The sequence below is a fragment of the Carlito syrichta genome, unplaced genomic scaffold (assembly GCF_000164805.1).
Source record: "Carlito syrichta isolate Samal-C Ts95f unplaced genomic scaffold, Tarsius_syrichta-2.0.1 Scaffold308972, whole genome shotgun sequence".
Lineage (NCBI taxonomy): Eukaryota > Metazoa > Chordata > Mammalia > Primates > Tarsiidae > Carlito > Carlito syrichta.
Window position 1 is genome coordinate 222,648 of NW_007253068.1, and position 20,627 is coordinate 243,274.

The window sequence follows — 20,627 nt, forward strand, 5'->3', positions numbered from 1 at the left end:
TCAGATAACAGAGAACCAGTGTTACTCCATCTTAATTTTGTATCTCAACTCAACAATTCTCATGTATACAAAAAAATCTCAGGTATACACTTTTAAACTCTTTGGGAAGAGGCATTGTTATGAATCTTCATTAATTGACTTTGGAGGGAGAAAGAAGTATAGGAATGAAAGCCTATGTCCTGTGCAGTTTATACTTCCTTATCCTAGCATAGCTTTGATGCTACCTTGATATTACTCTGCTGATACCCTGGGTCAAGGCTGTTGCTCCTGTTGGAGTAATGATGTGTATTAAGAGCATATATCAGCTCAAATATAGCAGAAATGTAAGTACAAAGTTTGAAAGTTTTGTTAAATGTATTCTCTCACTGTTGTTTCTACCTTCTTTCCCAACATTATCATCCCAAACACCCCATATACAAATCAGCTTTTGGTTAGAGGTTTTTCACAGTTAAAAGAACATTTTTGGGATGGGTTCAGTGGCTCAAGCCTGTAACTGCAGCACTTTGGGAGGCTGAGGTGAGGGGATTGCCTGAGTCCATGGGTTTGGAAACAGCCTGAGCAACTTGGTGAGACCTCATCTCTACAATAACTCAAAAAATTAGCCGGTTGTGGTAGCACACACCAGTAGTTCCGGCTGCTTGGAGGCTGAGGCAGAAGGATCGCCTGAGCTCAGCAGGTTGACACTAGGGTGGCCATGAGCATGGCACTGCATTCCCACCTGGGTTGACAGAGTGAGGCTCCAATTAAAAAAAAATTTTTTTTGTTGTTGTTTATTGTCAGGATTGTTTCCCTTTTCATGCTGTAATTTCTCCAAAGCTGATTTTGGAGTTTACCGTCTTCATAGCAGTTGATAATCCTTCTATCATTTTAAATCTAAAACTCTTCATGTATTTTTCCCCTTATAGGAAATACTATAAATTGTATATGTAAAAAAGCTCAAGTGGAGTTGTAACTTCCAGAAATTGCTCGATGTACTCTGAACAAATTGCTAAAGCATCAGAACAAGAAAAAAACAAAATTAGGGTATGATGTTTTCTCTAAATCTTTTAATGTTTTATTCACAGGGAGGAATACATTGTTTTCATCTATAGTTTGGAAACTAAGTCAATAACAAAATGAAGCCAGCAAAGCATCTGTTGACCACTAGTAAGAAGTTGCCAAGTATTCCAGAATTAACTAATAAAAAAGGACCACTTAATTTACCATTGACACCTAAACCAAAGGAAAAACATAGTGCAAAATTAATACGTGATAGAAAGGAAACAATGGTTCTAAGATCTCCACCAACAGGAGAATCCATAGTACGGTATGCTTTGCCCATCCCTTCAAGTAAGACAAAAGAGTTAATGGCAGAAGATGAAATGATCAGAAAAATTACCAAACATTTGAAGATGGTAAGATGCTTCTTGTTTCCTGTGTTAGAAGGGTCCCCATAAGGACCCCCAGGTCTGATGATTTGCTAGGAATTCAAAGGGCTCAACATATACTGGTGGCAAAGATTTTTTACAGTAGGCACATGAGGTGAAATTGGGAGGAAACCAGATCTAAGATTGCAGGAGTCTTATCCCTTTAGATTCACATAGGACATGCTTAATTCCTTTAGCAATGAATTGTGACTGTTACTTGCCGGGTTCCGGTTTTTTCTACCTGTGTGCTGTAAATCAATCATTGTTACACAGTTTTGCAAAAGAGAAAAGATTTATTTGCAAGGGTACCAAACGAGGTAAGAGAACAGCTCTCAAATCCCCCTTGCCAAATATAAGATTTAGGAATATTTATGGGTTAGGGTAGTGTTTTGTTTAAGGCATAGGGAAAGGTGATTGGCAGTGGGGAAAGGTGAAGTAACAGGTTCAATCTATGCAAGCATGGTCAGAGTTTATGGCATTTCAGAGGATACGTATGGAAAATGACACGGTTAGCATGATCTGAGGGTGGAGTTTTTTACCCTCTGACATCAAAAGGCCACCCACCACTTGGGCACCTTGCATAGGTCCAGTTGAAGGGTCAGTGGTCTCATCTGCTTTGAACTAGACAGGAGCTGGCTTAACTTCCTCAAAAACAGCTGAGTAACCATTACCATGATGAGCTATGTACGTTATCTATAAAATAACCAGTGATGGTTAAGTTTCAGCATTCAGTGTTAAGGCCTTCAGCTACTGAGGCTTTTCATGGAAAAAATTAAAAAAAGTAAAAGAAGCAAGCAACCTGTAGCAAGCAGGGCAGGCAGACCTGATCAAATTAACCCCTCAGTTTCATGTCAACGCATGTGAAATGTCTACCAGAGAAATCAGTACAAAATCAGTGCCTAGGGTTTTTTTTTTGGGCAGGGGAGTGGTTACCTAGTAACCCTCTGCCTTGCATCAAAATTCTAGAATCCCACAAGGAAAGCAGGTGTTTAGTATAAATTACATTGTTTGTACAAACAATTTGGGTACAGTGAGCTGCCCTTTTCAGTGAATGGTGAGAATCCTTCTGAAATCCAAGTTCTCAGATGTAAGGTTTAAGGCCAACCTTGCAAGCAGGCCTTTCTAAAGATAGGCCTTTCTAAGTCTTATGCCTGCTATGTTAACTCTTCTCTGCACTTCAGAAACTTTAGCTCTTAGTATAGGGGAAAAAAATCCCTTTCTATGAGTTTCATTTTGCACAATAATCCAGAATTGAATTGTAAACATACCAAATATTAAGTGAGACCAATGAGGCAGAACACAAATGTAAAAAGAATATAGTTTGTCAAACTTCTAAAATACAAGTTTTAAAAGTTTGAGGAATTAGGTTAGAGAATTTCCTTTAAAAATTTATTCATTTCTGGTCAAAGAAAATTTATTCTTTCTGTTTTCTCTATTCGCTGCAGAGAAGAAAGTCAAGGTAATGAGACTTTGAGGAAAATTCTTCTTAATACTTTAGCCATTCATGGATAGAGCCTCTTTTAAATACATATCAACACAGAAATGGTAGAGTCATAGAGCATTTCTCCATTAGCAGGGAGTAGGGTCAGGTAGGAAGAAGTATTGCTGCTACTTCATGATGTGAGATGGGGCATGGGATAGAAAAATTAAGTTTATGGCCACTGGCAAAAATAAGTCTTACGACTAAAAAGGTCTGGCATGATTGATTAAGTATCTTTTTATAATTATTTTTTTTCTTTTAATTTTTTTAGAGATGAGGTCTCGCTGCCCAGGTGGGTCTCGAACCCGCGGGCTCAGGCAATCCACTCACCTCAGCCTCCCAAAGGCATGGGATTACAGGCTGAGCCACCGAGCCCAGCTGATTAAGTATCTTTTATAGTCAACGTAATTAACTTTAAGCTATTAAGGTATTTAATTTGCTTTTTTTAAATAGGTTGTTTCAACTTTGGAACAAACATATGGATTTACCGTTCAAGATGGAGAAAAACTTTTTGTGAAGCCTGAAAATGAAGAATTATCTTTATCTGTAAGTATATACAACCTTAATGTAGATACATTAACACTGAAAAGGGTCAAGATTTTCTTTTTACAAATTTAAATTTAAAAGATTTTATTTTAGAATCCATATATGTTCTCAGAATGAATTTTCCATTCTACTTGAAAGTACTATACTGACTCTTTCATCTTCTGCCAGCACCTATCTTAAAGTGTAATTAAGGCATACCTGTATCTTGAACCTCTCAATGTTTAATAATGTTTCTCCTATTTGATTTTTAGGCATGGGTTTGGCTGTTGGTTTGAGATTTGTATTCTGAATCATGTTAAAGTATTCTATTTCAAGCTTGCTAAATTAAAAAAAAAGCACAAAAGAATAAATGAGGTTATTGAGTTTTAAACATGTCTTTGTTGTGTATATTGAAGGAAAGTATTAAGGTGACTATGGTTCTTCTTCAACCTATTGAAAAGTAATTTTGTGTATTTTAAAAATATTCAACTAACTTTAATACATTTTGCACATATAGTATTTTAAAAAATTTAATTAATTTTTATTAGAGATTGAATTTGGCTCTGTAAAATGAAACACCTGTGTTGAGTCTTTCAATCCATTAACATAGTATGTCTCTCCATTTATTTAGGCCTTGTTTGATTTCTTTCATTAGCATTTTAAAATTTTTATCACGTAGATCCTGCATGTGATTTGTTAGATTTATACACTGATATTTCACATTTTTTAGAGGAACTGTTAAAGCAATTATTTTTAGTTTAAGAGTTATATAGAAATTAGAAATATGATTGATTTTTGGTTTTTTTTTTTTTGAGTTGGAGTCTCACTCTGTTGCCTTTGGAGTATAGTGGCACACTCACAGCCACCCCAACGTTGACCTGCTGGGCTCTAGCAATCCATCTGCGTCAGCCTTCCAAGTAGCTGGAACTACAGACGTGTGCTATCATGCCTGGCTAATTTTTGATTTATTGTAGAGATGAGGTCTCGCCAAGTTGCCCAGGCTGGTCTCGAATCCATAGGCTCAGGCAATCCACTCGCCTTGGCCATGATTGATTTTTGTGTATTGGTCTTATATCTTGTAACCTTGCTCAATGTGTTTTTCTATTCTAGGAATTTTTCTATAGATTCCTTGGGGCTTTCTACAAAGACAATTGTGTTATCAAATAGAGACAGTTGTACTTCTTCCTGTCTAATCTGAATGCTTTTTATTTTCTTCTCGATTTATTGTGCTGGCAATGATTTTTCACTCTTATGTTGAGTAACAGTAGTGAGAGATTTCCCTGAAGGGCTGATTTCTTCTGTTGTGTCAGTATTGGAACTGGCAGGAGTTTGGACTTCAATTTTAAATAGTTTTGATACTGGCAGAAATAAGTCTTACCGCTAAAAAGGTCTGACATGATTGATTTAAATATCTTTTATATTCAATAGAATTAATTTTAATTAATTCAAAATATAATTGTCACAAGGACATGTAAGATGAGATTTCTGTGCGTTCTGTTTTCTCTTCTTCAATAATTGTATAATCACCATAGCAATCAAAATATGAAACATTTCCATTATCCCAAAAATCACTCTACTCCTTTGCATTCAGTTCTTTCCTCCTACCTTGGCTCCAGACCAGTGATTTTCTGGTCCTTTGTTTTAGTTTTTTCTTTTCTAGAATTTCATATAAATTAAGTCATACAGTAAATAACCTTATTTATTTAGCTTCCCCCTTCATCATAATGTTTTTGAGATTAATCTACATTGTTCTGTATATCAGTAGTTTGTTTCTTTTATTGTGAAGAGTATTCCATTGCATGCTATACTGCAATTTGTTTATCCATTCACTAGTTAATAAGCATTTGGGTTGTTGTATTCATTAGCTATTTTGGCTGCTATGAATGAAATTCCTGGCAACATTTGTATACAAGTCTTTGTGAGGACAGATGTGTTCTTTAATCTTGGATAATTACTTGTATGAGAGGTCCACTTGTCCCACATCTTTACCGAAACTTGGTATTGTCAGTCTTTTAAATTTTGGTCATTTGCAATGGACATGTAGACCTCCTTTTCTGCAACCTTCTTGACAAAGTTCAGGTCAGGAAGGGTTTGGTGGGAGAAAGATAATTGAGTTGAATGATTTACTTTTGTCTTAGGAGTTCCTTTTCATTCCAGTTCATCTGCCAGGCAAAAATGGCTATCAAAGGCTTAGATGGGTTTTCTTCAACCCTCTAAATTCTGTTTGTCAGTGACAGGTTTGCTTTTAGACTGCACACACTATGCCAAGTGCCCTCTTGCCTCAACCATGCCTCCTTTAGGTGTGAATATGGCCTTGGTTCTTTGTTTATCTATCTATAAAGTGCTTGTTTTTCTGTGGAATTCAGTTCTTCAAGTCTGCCTTGTGTCTTTTCCTTCTCAGTGTCCTCAAAGAAAAGCATGAAAATTATTTTATTTTGTATTTTTTCTTTTGGTGATATTAACACTGGAGCAAAGGCCTCTCATGTCTTTTTGCATCCTAATCTTAAGTGGCATCTTTTGTCTTTCAAAGGGTCTTTCTAGAAGTTTCTTTCTGAATAAATTCAACAGTTTATTTTTGTCTCAGTTTAATTGAGACACATGACTATCTTTATTGGTAAACGAGGCTGGAAAATTTATTATTGTTATTGGCTGTATATACTATCATCTCCAATAAAATTGAGGTCCTGTTAGTAAAGAAGAAAGGAAGAATCAATATAAAGTGGGCAGCTAGTATTATGTTTTACCTATCTCACAGTGCTATTGTTGAAATAATTCTTGATGATTTCAATATCTATGTAGATAATCTAGTACTTTAGTTCACTGAATTTCTTTCCTCCAATGATCTTGTCTTTTATTTCACCTTAACCACAAATTGAGAAGATGATATTCTCTAGTCCTTGTCATTACCAGTACCTGTTTCATGGTTTGAATTTCAATTATCCTAATCTCTGGCCATCTTTATCTTTCCTTCTGTCTTTCTCACTTAGTCTGTCTAATGGTCTGTTTCTAAAAATCCTGTGATTTCACTGAGAACTATACTCCATTGGGCCTGCTGCCTTTTCAGTGTCCCAAACCTCCTTATGTCCTTATCCAGATTAAATAGCATGGTCCACTATTACCATTATCATTGCCTTGCATATGTACTTAACTCTTCTGTCTGTCCTGCTTATTGATCTTATTTGGTCAAATTGAAAACTTGACCAAATCAATCTCTGGCTTCTCTATATCTGACTTCTCTCTGATACACAAATGTGGGTTGGAGAGTATACCCAAGTATGTGGATGGTCTCACTTTATATTTGTGATTAGTAACTCTAGTTCATTCATATTTTACTTTATTGGGCGATTATTTCAGTTTCTTTCCTTCTTCTGTATAGTTATAGGTTTTTACCATGACAATAAGTATGTGAGCTTATGAGTATGTTTAATGCTCAGGAAACACATTCTTCATAGAGAACCACTTTATGAGAATCTTGACTGTAGATAAACATTTAATATATATATATATATTTTTGAGGAGTCTCACTCTGTCGCCCAGGCTAGAGTGCAGTAGCACGCTCACAACTACCCTAGCGTTGACCTGCTGGGCTCAGGCGATCCTTCCACCTCAGTCTTCTAAGTAGCTAGAACTACAAGTGCGTGCTACCATGCCTGGCTAATTTTTTGATTTATTGTAGAGATGAGACCTTGTCAAATTGCCCAGGATGTTCTCCAACCTATGGGCTCAGGCAGTCCTCTCACCTCAGTCCCTGAAAGTGCTGGCATTACAGGCTTGAGCCCCACCGCACCCTGCCAAGCATCTAGTATTTATTTATCATGAGTCAGTTCTCTGACTTGCAAATTACTGCTCCTCTATAAGAGATTTGGTCATTGTGACATTTTAATCTGTAACTGGTTTTTCCCCCAACATTTTGTATTGTTTATTAGGTGAGAGTGAAAGACTATAGCTCTTGGCAAGTAGCAGAAGTTGTAGTTATCACTCGTTTTCTAACACAAAGAGATTTTTTTTTTTTTTGAGTTGGAGTCTCACTTTGTTGCCCAGGCTGGAGTGCAGTGGCACACTCCCAGTCACCACAGATGACCTGCTGGGCTCAGGTGATCCTTCCTCCTCAGCCTTCCAAATAGCTGGAATTACAGGCATGTGCCACCGCTCCCGGCTTATTTTTTGATTTATTGTAATGACGAGGTCTCACCAAGTTGTCTTGAACCTCTGAGCTCAGGCAATCCTCTTAGCTTGGCCTTCCAAAGTACTGTAATTATAGGCTTGAGCCACCACGCCTGGCCTACAAAGAGTTGTTTTTAAGGTATATACTTAGTGGTTACCTTTTCTGGGGTCACCTAGAAATTTTAGGAGTGTAAGGCTAGGATTTTTTGGGACTGTTTAGAGGGGATAGAGATGAGAGACATAAGTGGGTTACTACCTGGTATTTACTTTTGTTCCGTATTTTCTCTCTGGGATAATTTGCTAGTATAGTATTTGAAGCAGTGTTTCTTGCCTTAGATGTTTGAAGGGACATAAATTACACAAAAAGTGAAGTATTTTAAAAGACTAGTTAAGTATACTAAAACAAGACAGATATGCATATGGATTCTGAAGTAAAAGTAACTATATGTTTTATTCTTTTTGGAAGGTTGGAGATGATATGAATTCATTCTTGTTAGGCTGTTCACAGTTTGCATCTCAGCTAGAAGAAGCAGATAAGGAAGAACATAATGTATGTATTTTTTTGTACAAATTGTCAAGTGTAAAATATTAAAACTTGTATTGGTTGTTGAAACTTGAATGTGATATCCAGTTAGCAGCAGTAACCTAGATTCAGTGACTTAAGGAATTTTAAGTGGCATTGGAAAGCATTATTTGTTTTTCTTTATTTTATATGCCCAAATACAAAGATTATGCCACTGGCTCACCATTAATAAGACATGAACTTTGAGTTGATTTTTCAATAGTTGTATGAGTCTTAATGAAGATTGCTATCTTTAAGACTGCTACTGTGCTGGGAGAGAGGGCAGGGCAAAACTAAGTTAAAATGCCACACAGTTCTCCTATGGTGTTTAAGCTATACTTTTTGATGTGGCATTACCTAATTGCTTTATGTTTAATTATTTTTTCAGAGTTTTGACAAAATTGATTCTGAGAGTTTCTGCTCGTTTTTTCAGTATTTCTGTGGCGCATAGGTCCTTGAACTTCTCTAACTGCACAGTTTTTGCTGTCACCACTCCCTAAATATCCTAATAGGTTTAATTTTGGTGCAAATTTATAACTAATTCTGAATCTTATATAGCATTTCAGTGGTCCAGGAATAACCAAGTGATTTCTGAAGAAAAAGAACAAGGTGAAAGGACTTGCCCTGACAGATATCAAGATTTATTGTAAAGCTATATTAATTATTATTGTGTGCTTTTGGTGCAAGACTAGACAATAATGAAATTGAAAAATGACTCCAATATAGCCCTTTTCATATGCGGAAAATTTTGTTGATAACAGAGCCAACAGTGGTATTATTTATAAGGTAAAAAATAAAGTTGATTTGATATATGATGGTAGCATATACAAAAATCATTTTCTGGTGGATAAAGAACTAAATATAAGAGAAAAAACAATAAAAGTTTTAGAGGCAAATATAGAAGTTTATCTTTATCACCTACAATTATAAAACAAATACAAATCCTGAAAAGAAAGATTGATAAATTCAATTATATTAAAATTAACATCTATATTTTATAAAATTTTATTGAGAGAAGGACAAGAGAAATTTCGAATTAGGGTAAAATATTTGGATCATGTAAACCTGACAGAGGATTTTCTAGATTTTGTAGATAATGCCTACCTATCAATTAGTAAAAAGATAAACAAGTCACTATTCAATAAAAAGACATTTCACAGTGGTTTAAATAATTGTAGCACTCAAGCTACAGTTGGTGATTGAATTGATATATACTAATGTTTCCCATCAGGTTCTAACACAGGAAGGGAGGTTTTGAGGACCTTAGAATCTCTCTTGATAGTGAAAAAAATGATGTTATTCCAAGGTGGACATTGTGGACATCTTGGAATACTGTGTGCCTTAGTGGGCATTACTTTCTAAACACTTTTGTAGCTAAAAATATTTTTCTTTGCACACAGGATATGAATTTTCTTTGGTATATTTTCTGAAGAGCCTCACCTCTTTTTAATTAGATTTTTGCTTTCTTATTATTTATCTTAGTGATTCTCAAACTTTAGCACGCAAAGCGATCACTTGCAAGACTAGTTAAAACAAATTGCTGGCGCCAGTCCAAGAGTTTCTGATTTAGTAGGCTGGGGTAGGGCCCAAGAATTTGCATTACTAATGAGTATGCTTGTAGATGGTGTTGATGCTATTGCCATGGGACCTCACTTTTTGAACCACAGATCTAGAGTTAGTGCTACAGAAGAGAAATGTTAACTAGCCTAATTTTTGTTCAGTTGCAAGTAAGGTTTTTTCTGCCTGAATGTATGTAGTAACATTTTTCCTTTAATAATGTAATTCAAAACTTTTACCCAGATGTGATATGGTGAGCTATCTATTTTTGTGGCAAATGTAATCATTTTAACATTATATATTTAAGTGGTAAATATTGGACTGTGTACAGGTGCTCCTCACCTTTTGATGGGGTTATGGCTGATAAACCCATTGTAAGTTGAAAACATCAAGTTGAAAATGCATTTATTATACTTAATCTACCAAACATTATAGCTTAGTCTATCCTACCTTAAATGTGCTTAGAACACTTGCATTAGCCTAGAATTGGGCAATGTCATCTAACACAAAGCCTATTTTACAACAAAGTATTGAATTTGTCACATAATTTGTTGAATACTGTACTCAAAGTGAAAAACAGAAAGGTTGTATAGTTACTTGAAGTATGGTTTCTACTAAATGCATATCATTTTCACACTACTGTAAGATTGAAAAATTGTTAAGCTCAACTATGGTAAGTCAGGGACAATCTGTTACTGGTTTTTGTATGTTTATTCAATTTCTCTCACAATCTCCCAAGCCAGTTCTTTGCATTTTCCATTAAAAATATTAAGTGGAAATATAATATTTTGTATCTTGATTTTTTTGGGTCCTCTAGCAGGTACAGAGTTGTATTGAAGTGGTAGTGTGGGAAGATAATCCTTTTTGTTATTGTACTTGCTGTTATATGAAAAGAAATATAATGATCTTCTGAGAGGAATGTAAATTTTATTCCTTAACTGTATTAAGAAAATAGATGAAATGATTTATGTGAATTATGTGGAGCCTCCCAATATAGATGTCTTAAGAAGGGATTTTTTTTTTTTTTAATTCTAGGACTGGGAATTTTTTTTTTTGAGTTGGAGTGTCACTGTGTTGCCCAGGCTGCAGTGCGGAGTTGCACTCATGGCCACCCCAGCACTGACCTGCTAGGCTCTGGTGATCTTTCCGTCCTACCCTTCCAAGTAGCCGGAACTACAGGTGTGCGCTACCACGCCTGGCTAAATTTTAAAATTTATTGTAGAGTTAAGGTCTTGCCAAGTTTCCCGGGCTGGTCTCAAACTCGTGGGCTCAGGGAGTCCACTCACCTCGGCCTTCCAAATTGCTAGGATTATAGACTGAGCCACCAAGCCCGACCTTTTTTTTTTTAAAAAAAAATCAAGAACTAAGTTGTGCAAGATGAACTAAAAACAGTCTCTAAATATAAAACTATTATGATTTTGAACTATAGATTTATAAAGTTATATTTTTAACAATTAGTACATTTTTGTAATTGAAAACTAAAAAATATTTGAATTAAATATTTGTTTTTTATTTTTAAGTTTTTTGAGTTGGAGTCTCATTCTGTCACTCAAACTGGAGTGTAGTGGCACATTCAAGGCCACTCCAGCATTGACCTTCTGGGCTCAGGTGATCCTTCTGCCTTAGCCTTCCAAGTAGCCCGAACTATAGAGGTGTGCGCTACCATACCCCGCTTAATAGTTTGATTTATTGTAGAGATGAGGTCTTGCGAAGTTGCCCAGGCTGTTCTTGAACCTGTGAGCTCAGGCAGTTCCCTCACCTTGGCCCTCCCAAAGTGCTGGGATTATAGGCTTGAGCCACTGTGCCTGGCCTTTTAAAATTTTTTATTTTAAAGATGTGGGGCTACAATTTACAGTAGGTATACAAATATTCATTATGCAGGTAACCTTGTTGATGAGGTGTGCCCCCCTCCCCCAACAGATTCCCACTACTGCCAATCCTTATAGTATTAAATAATTTGAAGTAAATATTATATATCATATATTGTGAAGAATTCTGTTTTTAAATGTATTAATTAAAACTTCATTTTTCCAGATTTTGGAATCTCTTTTTAAGGTATGTTCAATATATTACAGCTTAAATCTACTAAAACTTTATATATAAATACATGTAAATGAAGAAGAGGTTTCTAAGTTTTGAAGAAGTAAAATAACTCTCAACTTGCTGCTATATATATTTTTACTTTTTTTTTGAGTTGGAGTCTCACTCTGTCACCCAAGACTGTAGTGCAGTGGCACGCTCCCGGCCATTGCAACCTCGACCTTCTGGGCTCCGTCGATCCTTCTGCCTCAGCCTTCCAAGTAACTGGAACTACAGGCGCACACTACCACACCTGGCTAATTTTTTGATTTATTGTAGAGATGCCCAGGCAGGTCTCGAACCTGTGGGCTCAGGTAATCCACTCACCTCAGCCTCCCAAAGTGCGAGATTACAGGCTGAGCCACCGAGCCCATCTATTTACACATTTTATGTAATATTTATGCATTTTATGTTCATTTGGGTGTTGAACTAGCCCCAGTTATTTTATTTTAATTTATTTTCTTTAATTTATAATTTAAAGATATGGGGTACAATTCAGGGTTAGGTATTATACAGGTACACTTGTTGATGAGGTGTACCCCCTCCCTCCCCTGACAGTTTCCCTCACCTGCCAATCCCACCCCCCTCCCCTGACAGCTTCCCACTTTTGCCAGTCCCTTTCTTTTCTTTTTTTTGAGTTGGAGTCTCACTCTGTCACCCAGGCTGGAGTGCTGTGGCACACTCACGGCCACTCCAGCTTTGACCTGGGCTCCGTCGATCCTTCTGCCTCAGCTTTCCAAGTAGCTGGAACTACAGGTGTGCACTACTGCACCTAATTTTTTTTAATCTATTGTAGAGATGAGGTCTTGCCAAGTTTCCCGGGCTGGTCTCAAACCCGCGGGCTCAGGCAATACACTTGCCTCGGCCTTCCAAAGTGCTGGGATTATAGGCTGAGCCACTGAGCCTGGCCTTGCCAATTTCTTTTTTATAGTATTATGCTAATTGTTCAAGGTCACCTTATGATTGAGAACATATGGTAATCAGTTCTTTGTTTCTGTAATAGATCACTGAGCATGATAGACTCTAAATCCATCCAAGTTACTGTGAAGTCCATATGTTTGTCCTCCTTTATGGCTGCATAATATTCCATAGTGTATGTGTACCACATTTTTTTTATCCAGTCCAGCTTCAATGGGCAGCATGTTTTTGCTATTGTGAATAGAGCACTGACCCCATTTTAAATCCTAAATAATGGTTGAGTCAGGACTGATATTTGATAGATGAAGATTCATAGACACAGATACATATGTATGTATACATTTATTTCTCTGAAAAAATTTAACTTGTCATTAACTATGTCTTTCTGGTTTCCTTTTTTTTTAAAAAGTGGTTTCAGCAGCAGGTTAATCAGTTGGAGGAGGTAAGTATAACATCTCTTAATTTTTAATTAAATTAATATTTTAACTTATTTGAAGACCAATTTGAAGTATGTATAAGTTAAAAGATTTTAAGTAACTGTTGGTTATTAGGCAATTTTTTGTTTTAGGTAGAGAAGGAATAAGTGGATGAAATAAAATTTTCTTAGTGATTTAGCACACTGTATTCCTGCATATATCTTTTAATACTCTGAGTTTGATACATTCTTTCTCTAAAATTGAATAATGGAACCTGAATTATTTTTTTCCAATTTACTTAAAAGAGTAAGTAACGAGAGAATTTATCAGGATAAAAATTTCTGCTATATTTTAAAAATCATGCAAAATGATATATGTGTAGATATAAAATTATATATTGATGTTTTATAAACTTAATATGTTATTTTAATGATGTTCTCTTATATTTTCAATTTTTAAGTATTTTACGATTAGATTGAGAACTACTGGTCTCTGTCCTTAGGGCCTTTTAATTCTACTTTGGAACTACTTTTTATACGCTGTTAATATATCAGAATGATTTCCAGGATAGATTTAGTGATTTGCAGAATAATTTTTTTTCTCCCTTGGTCACACTTATGGATCAGTCCAATTATATACTCTTGAAGCCTAGGCTATTTAAAGAAAATAGGCTTATTTATTTGGAATATAAAATTAAAGGATAAAGATAGAAACTGCAACTATAACCTCATATCTCCTTATTTTACCTCTGGCCTCAGAGTAGAAGACTTTCAAGGTCTGTACATTCCTTGCTTTAGGATAGGTGTGACACTGGAAAATATCAGTAGTTCTTATTTGACTGTGATGTAGTGGTCTTTATCCTCCCAGAGAGGTGGGGTTGGGGTAAAGTCCACTATTCCTCTACCGTCTTGTAAAATGTGTACTTCTCTGCAACTTGGGAAATTCAGCTTGTTTTCTACCTTCTTCTTTTCATTTATCAGCCTCTTTTTATTCTGTGTTTGTTTTTTCATGAATTTGCCTTCTCTCTTCTTTTTACACTCAGTCCTGTCAATGTACATGACCTATTTAAAATCCTGGCCTCTTAGTTCCTTGAATCCTCATCTCCAAATATCTAGTGTTCTTCTTTACTCTTCACTTCCACTTCTATTCCCATTCCGGGCCTTTCATTAACCAAATTGCCGTATTATAAAAGAAATCATTAATTCAGGCAACTTATTTTTAAACTAAAAATTTTTATCTTTTCCATTATTACTTTAAATATTGCTCTGGCCATACTTGAACTTCACCAAGACCTCCAGATCATTTATTCCTTTACCTTAGAGAATTTTTGCTAATCTTTCTGTTTTAGCTTAGAGACTATACACTTCATTACAAGTAAATTTCTTAACTTCCCAATCTCTGTTATACTGTATTTTCCTTTTTTCATTGCACTGGTCTAACAAAACTTAACCTTGTGTAAATATAATTATTCACTTTCTCTAGGCCTATAGCTTAGCTGTAAAACATTAGTGAAAAAAAATGACACAATAGGTCAGGCAGAAGTACTACTTTAAATACTGCCTGGAAATTCTATTGCATGTCTCAAATGATTTTCACCATATGGAGAGAATCACTATCTCAGACCCACTGCCTCTGTCCCATTTTCATCTTCACTTTTATCCAGTCGCTTGGAGCGCAGACCATTGGTTGGAACTCCTTAATTTCTTGCTAGCAACCGAAGTATTGATGTCTGTACTCATTTTCTTTTCCTTTTCACCTGTTAAAACAGAGATATTGTTTCTCCTCAGACATAAGACTAATTCTTTCACTTCTGAGTCCCATATCCTCTGGACTGCTCAAGAACTTTGATGAGTCATTCTCTTTTGTCTCTTTCAGTTTCAGAATATGCTTATCAAGCTTTCATTTGATGCCAAATTCCCTTCTAGTTACATGCTTATTTCTCTGCTTTCATTAAAGAATTTTTTAAAGTTATTTTGTATGCAAATTAATAATATTAGAGAAATAGTAATTATATTATTGTCAGAGAATAAAGGCAAAAAAGATTTATAAGTGAGTGGAGAGAAAAACACTGCAGTCTTTTTCCCGGTGTTATCCAACTGATAAACTGGCACCTAGTGAAGAGGTTAATCTGTGCATTCTTTCATTATAAGAGCCAACTAGGGGTATCAAGTAAAACAATTTGAGTTGTTTATGGATTTTTTTTTTTTAAATAAAACCTCGAGTTTAGCTGTGGAGCATCTATTACAGATTCAATGTATTTGTATATTAATTTACTGTATACTGTGTTCTTTCTTCCCAAACATTTCTCAACTTACCTAGACTGGATTCTGTCTCCATAACAAAAAACATTCTCTCCATATGGTTCCCAGTATTTTGTATGCTGTTAAACTCAACAGACATTTTTCTTTACCTCTGCCATAGTTAATATTATTGATTACTTCCTCATTTCTGAAACACTATTCCTTTGGTTCTGTGAATCATACTCTTCTAGCTCTTTTACCTCTTTGTCTCTGTTTTTAGAATTACTTCCTTTAATCAAGCACTAATTGTTGGAGTGCCTCAAGATTTTATCCTATGCCTTTCTTTTTCTTTCTTTACTCTAAGCTTTCTCTCTAGGCAATCTCATCCAGTTTTTCCATTCAAGTATTACTTTTGTTCTGGTAATTTAGAAACATATACCTCTGCTTAAAATGGTCCTCTGAACTTCAGGCTTGTATACAATTACCTGCTAGATTATTCCATTTCAAACCTAATGGGCCAGCAACAAGAATTTTTTACTCCTAAACTCATATCTGTCTAGTGTTCCCTATCTCTGAATGGTAGAACTGTTTATCAAATTGGGTAAACCAGTAATGTGGAAATCATCCTTGAAAACTTACTTCCATCTGTTCCTAATATTTAACCCATCCATGAGTTCTTTTGATTTTGCTTCCTAAGTAGCTGTCAAATGTGTTCATTTTTATGTGTCCACTTTTTTCTGTGTCTGTTGTTTACTACTGTCAACTTACCATCATATCCAGTATGACTGAAATCCCAATTTATGAATTTCTAATCCTCAGGAGGAATCCTTACTACACAACTGTACTTCTGATACGGAACTCTGAGTTTTTCAATGTTTAAACCCATAATTGCTTCTCTTGAATATTTTCTTCATTTGGTGCACGAGAGACATTGCCTAAGTGTTTGTATTATCTTCTGCCTTTCAAGGAGTGTTTCTTAAAGTGTAGTTGATGGAACATGATTAAATGTTACCCAATATATCTGTTATAAATGCACATTACTGAGTTAGAATTTGTATGTTTGTGTGTGTGTGTGGGGGGGGGGGTTAGGAATCTGCTGCTTTAACAGGCTCCCCTAGGATTTTTATGCATATTAACATTTGAGAATTTTTGAATAAGCTTCTTTTTACTGCTGACAGATTTTGTCAGTACATGTTGATAAAGTTAATGCCTGTGGTCATGTTGCATTAACAGAGATACATTTTGAAGCCATCAGAGTATATGGTGAGTTTTCACTAGAGAAATGTAGGATGAGCCTGTAGCCTGTACTCTTCAGAGTTGTCCTGCTGAAACCTGTGCTGCACAGGTCTCTTTGATGAAATCTTTTAGCTGATAATTTCACTTCTGTTCCATACTGTACCTTCGTCTCTTCTGTGCATGTGTTGTTACTGGACTCGTTGAAGTTTCTATATGTTAAAATAATAAGCAGAAGATTAGATTTTAATTTTTACCTGTAAAAGCCTTCACTGAGCTATTGATAGGTAATTGCTCCTATATTTGTAAAATATTATATAGGTATTTGACTATAGCTATAGACCGGAGTAATGCTATAAAAATTACTTAGATTTGATAAAGGAAATAATGAAATGTCTTTGAGATATGGGAGAAAAATGGGTATTTTTAAAGTAACTGGTAAGTTTTATTGTTTTAGATAAGTAAAGATCAAACTGTTTTAGAAGAAGAGCTTCCAGAACCTGAGAAAACAGTCACTTTAAGTATTGCACAAGTAGTAAAACTTGTGCACAAACTTGAAGAACTGAGAAATCGCCTTAAACAGGAGTCTCGCTGCTCCTTTAAAGCCTTGTCTAAACCCATGTAAGTAAAAATATAAGAACTAATTGAATTAAAAACAATAAGAGGGGGTATATAATTAGCACTGAATATAAGATAATGAGTCAGCTATTGTGGCAATACATAGTGCTTGTAAATTGAATCAGGTCCAATCAGCTTGTTTCTATTTGAAATTTTTAATAGTCTGAGAGGGCACTGTGCAATACAGTAGTCACTAGCTGCATATAGTTATTCAAATTCAATTCAATTTAAAAAGTGACTGTCTTAGTCACACTAATTACATTTCAGGTACTTAGTAGTAACGTGATTGTTATTAGAAAGTTATATTGAATATTGCTGGCTTTGAATTATCTGGTGTATGAATGTTTCTCTCAGTTTGATTAGGTAATTCCCACTAACGAATAGGAAATAAAGTTCAATTAAATATTTCATTGTTAATGAACATCTTCATTAGAAATTGTACTAACAACTCATCTTTAAAATAAAATAAAAATAAAAAAGAAATTGTGCTACCAACTTATACAAGTAAACATTTTACAGTTATGAGTAATCAATCATGTTTTTACATTAAATATACACAAAATTCTTTTATTTTGTAGTGTTAAAATAGAAAGCACATACCCACAATTGGGAGAGACTATTATATATCATGCGGTTACTTTATTGATAATATCTGTCAGTGAATTAAAATAATGAAGAGAGTGGTACTTGAGTTGGCTCCCATGGGAGTTGTATAACTAGATCCTTGGTTCTGAGGTTCAGGTATATTCATTTGAGCTGTTTATTATGTGGCATGAAATTAGTTTCAGACCATATATTAATATTAATGCTTGACATTTAAGTGTCTGCTGTCTGCTAGGTATTTTTCTCGTAACTATGTATATAATCTCCTTTGATCTTTATAACTACCTATTAGAAAGGTACTATTATACCCCAATTTTAATATGAAAAAACTAAAGTTCAGAGAAGTTAAATAATGAGCCTGAGGTCATATAATTAGTAAATGGGCGAAACAGGTTTTGGGCCAGGTAGTCTCATTCAAGAATTGTGATGTTCACCATTATACCATTGATAATAACACATTAGAAATAATAAAGCTCACATTTCTACCCAATTTATTTTTGCTATTTTTATTGTTCATGTTGTTAGTATACCTAATTATATCTGTGGAATACATAGAATTTATGGAATTACGTACTTTAATTTTTATACTTATTTGCTTGTCACTAGTTGCTTGCCTTACTGTCAGTGATTAAAGGTTAAATAATATGCTGTTTTTTATTTTACACACTTCATATGTTTAACTATACATTCCAGTTAAGTGTAATTTGAACGCTTATTCTTTGATATGTTAAAACATGTTTTATTTATTAAAACTTAACAGGGATAAAGAACAGCCACCAAAAAGAGTGAAAAGTTTTGAAATTGTAGAGCAGAAAATTGAAGGTAATAATATTTTATGTGTTTGGCCTTTATAAGGTTTCCTAAGTGTATTAACATTTTGAGATTTATAGTATTAAAAATTGCAATTATAAAGTTATACAGGCTAGGTGCAGTGGCACATGCTTGAATCTCAGCACCTCGGGAAGCTGAGACTGGAGGATTGCTTGAGGCCAGTAGTTCAAGATCAGCTGGGTGAAAAAGCCAAGTCATAGAGGGCTTGGATACTGGACTTTTTTTTCAAATATAATAGGGAATCATTAAAGATATTTTTTTGGAGAGGAGTGACATTGTTAGATTTACTTTTAGAGAGATTATTTTGGTCATATTATAGAGGCTAGATTTGGAGACTGGAAGTAGGAAAGGGAAGTTATACCTTAGATGTGTGGTAAGTACCTTTTTTAGAGTACTGGTAAAAGAGAAGAAAAGGGACAGGTTTGATAAATATTTACTTGATAGAATTGGTAAAACTTGATGATTGAATATGAAAGGAAGGGAGATTAGATGATAAGGGTACCATCAACTAATATGAGAAAATATAAGAGAAAAAACAAATTTTGATGAGAAAATGAGTTCATAATTAGCTGTCACATACATTCTTTCATTTGTTGCCTGGTTGGGAGGATCTGTGGTATTAGCAGCTACTATTTTTTCATAGAGGTTTCTTTCTCTTGAATGAATCACTAAAATAAAAACTATAAAATTTAAACTCCATTTTGTATATCTAGTTGCTATTTGAAATTCATAATGGCAAATATACTTTTCATTATTTCAGAATTCATAAAAACCCATTTAACCGATGGATTTATGGATGTTTCTGTAACAGGACCACGTAAGTTTCCACTCATTTAAGCATTATTGTGTTAATAAACTCTGTTATTATATATATTATAATAACTATTAGGATCACAACACAGATTCCTGGAGTTTGGAGCCCAAAATTGAGCTGGTTGTCAAGCAAGTATTGAAATTCCTAGTTAAGGCTTCATGTTACTAAAACTAGATTCATTTTCCAGGAGTGTCATGCTAGTACAGGAATGGAGGATTTTCAGTTGTGATTAAAGTTTCCTACTGAAATGTTGGCAGGCCTGTGAGGTGAAGCAGCGATAAAATTTAAATTGTTAATAGATTTTGTTACTTGAAGTTATATACACTAATGCTTTGACTGTAGCTGAGTACTTGTTAGTTCATGAATATAAAGAACTGCTAGAATACGTGTCAAATTTTTGATTACTTGTCAATAAAACGGAGAAATTGCCTTGCTCATGTCTTAGTACTGGAGAGAATTTTGAAACAATAGTGTAAGGTTTGCTATTGAATACAGTTTAGAAGTGGAAAATAAGATTTGGTTGGAACAAGTTGCTGGGAATTCTGCCCTCTTTCAGCCTCAGTTTTTTTTTTTTTTTTTTTTTTTTTACCAATATCATAATTTTATTACGATCAAATAAGATAAAGTATAGCTTCATTATACGGATAAATATAATTATTACTTTCTACCCAACTTTATATTCTTTTAAGTAAATAAAAATTAAAAAACCCATTAGTGTACTTTCATTGTAAAAGACATAAAAATGCAGAAAAATGGAAAGTTGTTTTTTTTTTTTTTAATGTATCACATTTTCTTTATTCACTTTTGATGGGCAGCACAATTGGTTCCATGTTTTTGCTATTGTGAATAATGCTGCCATAAACATGCACATGCAGTTATCTTTTTTATAGAATGATTTGAATTCCTCTGGGTATATACCCAGAAGGGAGATTTCTGGGTCATATGGAAGGTTGGTTTTCAGATTTTTTAGAAATCACCACACTGTTTTGCCACAGAGGTTGTATTAGTTTACATTCTAATCAACAGTGTAGAAGTGTTCCCTTTTCCCCACATCCTCTCCAACATCTCTTGTTTATATCACCAGGCAACAATATACTGCCTTCAAGAGACCCATCTCACTAGAAAGGACATACACAGACTCAAAGTAAGAGGATGGGAAACAAATTTTCAGGCGAATGGAG

The 20,627-nt window shown here is 34.8% G+C and overlaps 1 protein-coding gene across 1 annotated transcript in view; it reads left to right on the top strand.

Annotated features, from left to right (window-relative positions):
• The first annotated feature begins 1,075 nt into the window (after positions 1-1,075).
• The window catches only part of CCDC7 (coiled-coil domain containing 7), a 107,451-nt gene continuing 87,899 nt past the window's right edge, over positions 1,076-20,627 (top strand). Inside the window, exons 1-8 of the mRNA XM_008066496.1 lie at positions 1,076-1,394; positions 3,340-3,432; positions 8,042-8,125; positions 11,729-11,749; positions 13,101-13,133; positions 17,038-17,201; positions 18,562-18,623; positions 19,393-19,449. Of these exons, the coding sequence (XP_008064687.1) occupies positions 1,116-1,394; positions 3,340-3,432; positions 8,042-8,125; positions 11,729-11,749; positions 13,101-13,133; positions 17,038-17,201; positions 18,562-18,623; positions 19,393-19,449 (793 nt within the window). The 5' untranslated portion in view covers positions 1,076-1,115. The remainder of the gene's footprint in view (positions 1,395-3,339; positions 3,433-8,041; positions 8,126-11,728; positions 11,750-13,100; positions 13,134-17,037; positions 17,202-18,561; positions 18,624-19,392; positions 19,450-20,627) is intronic.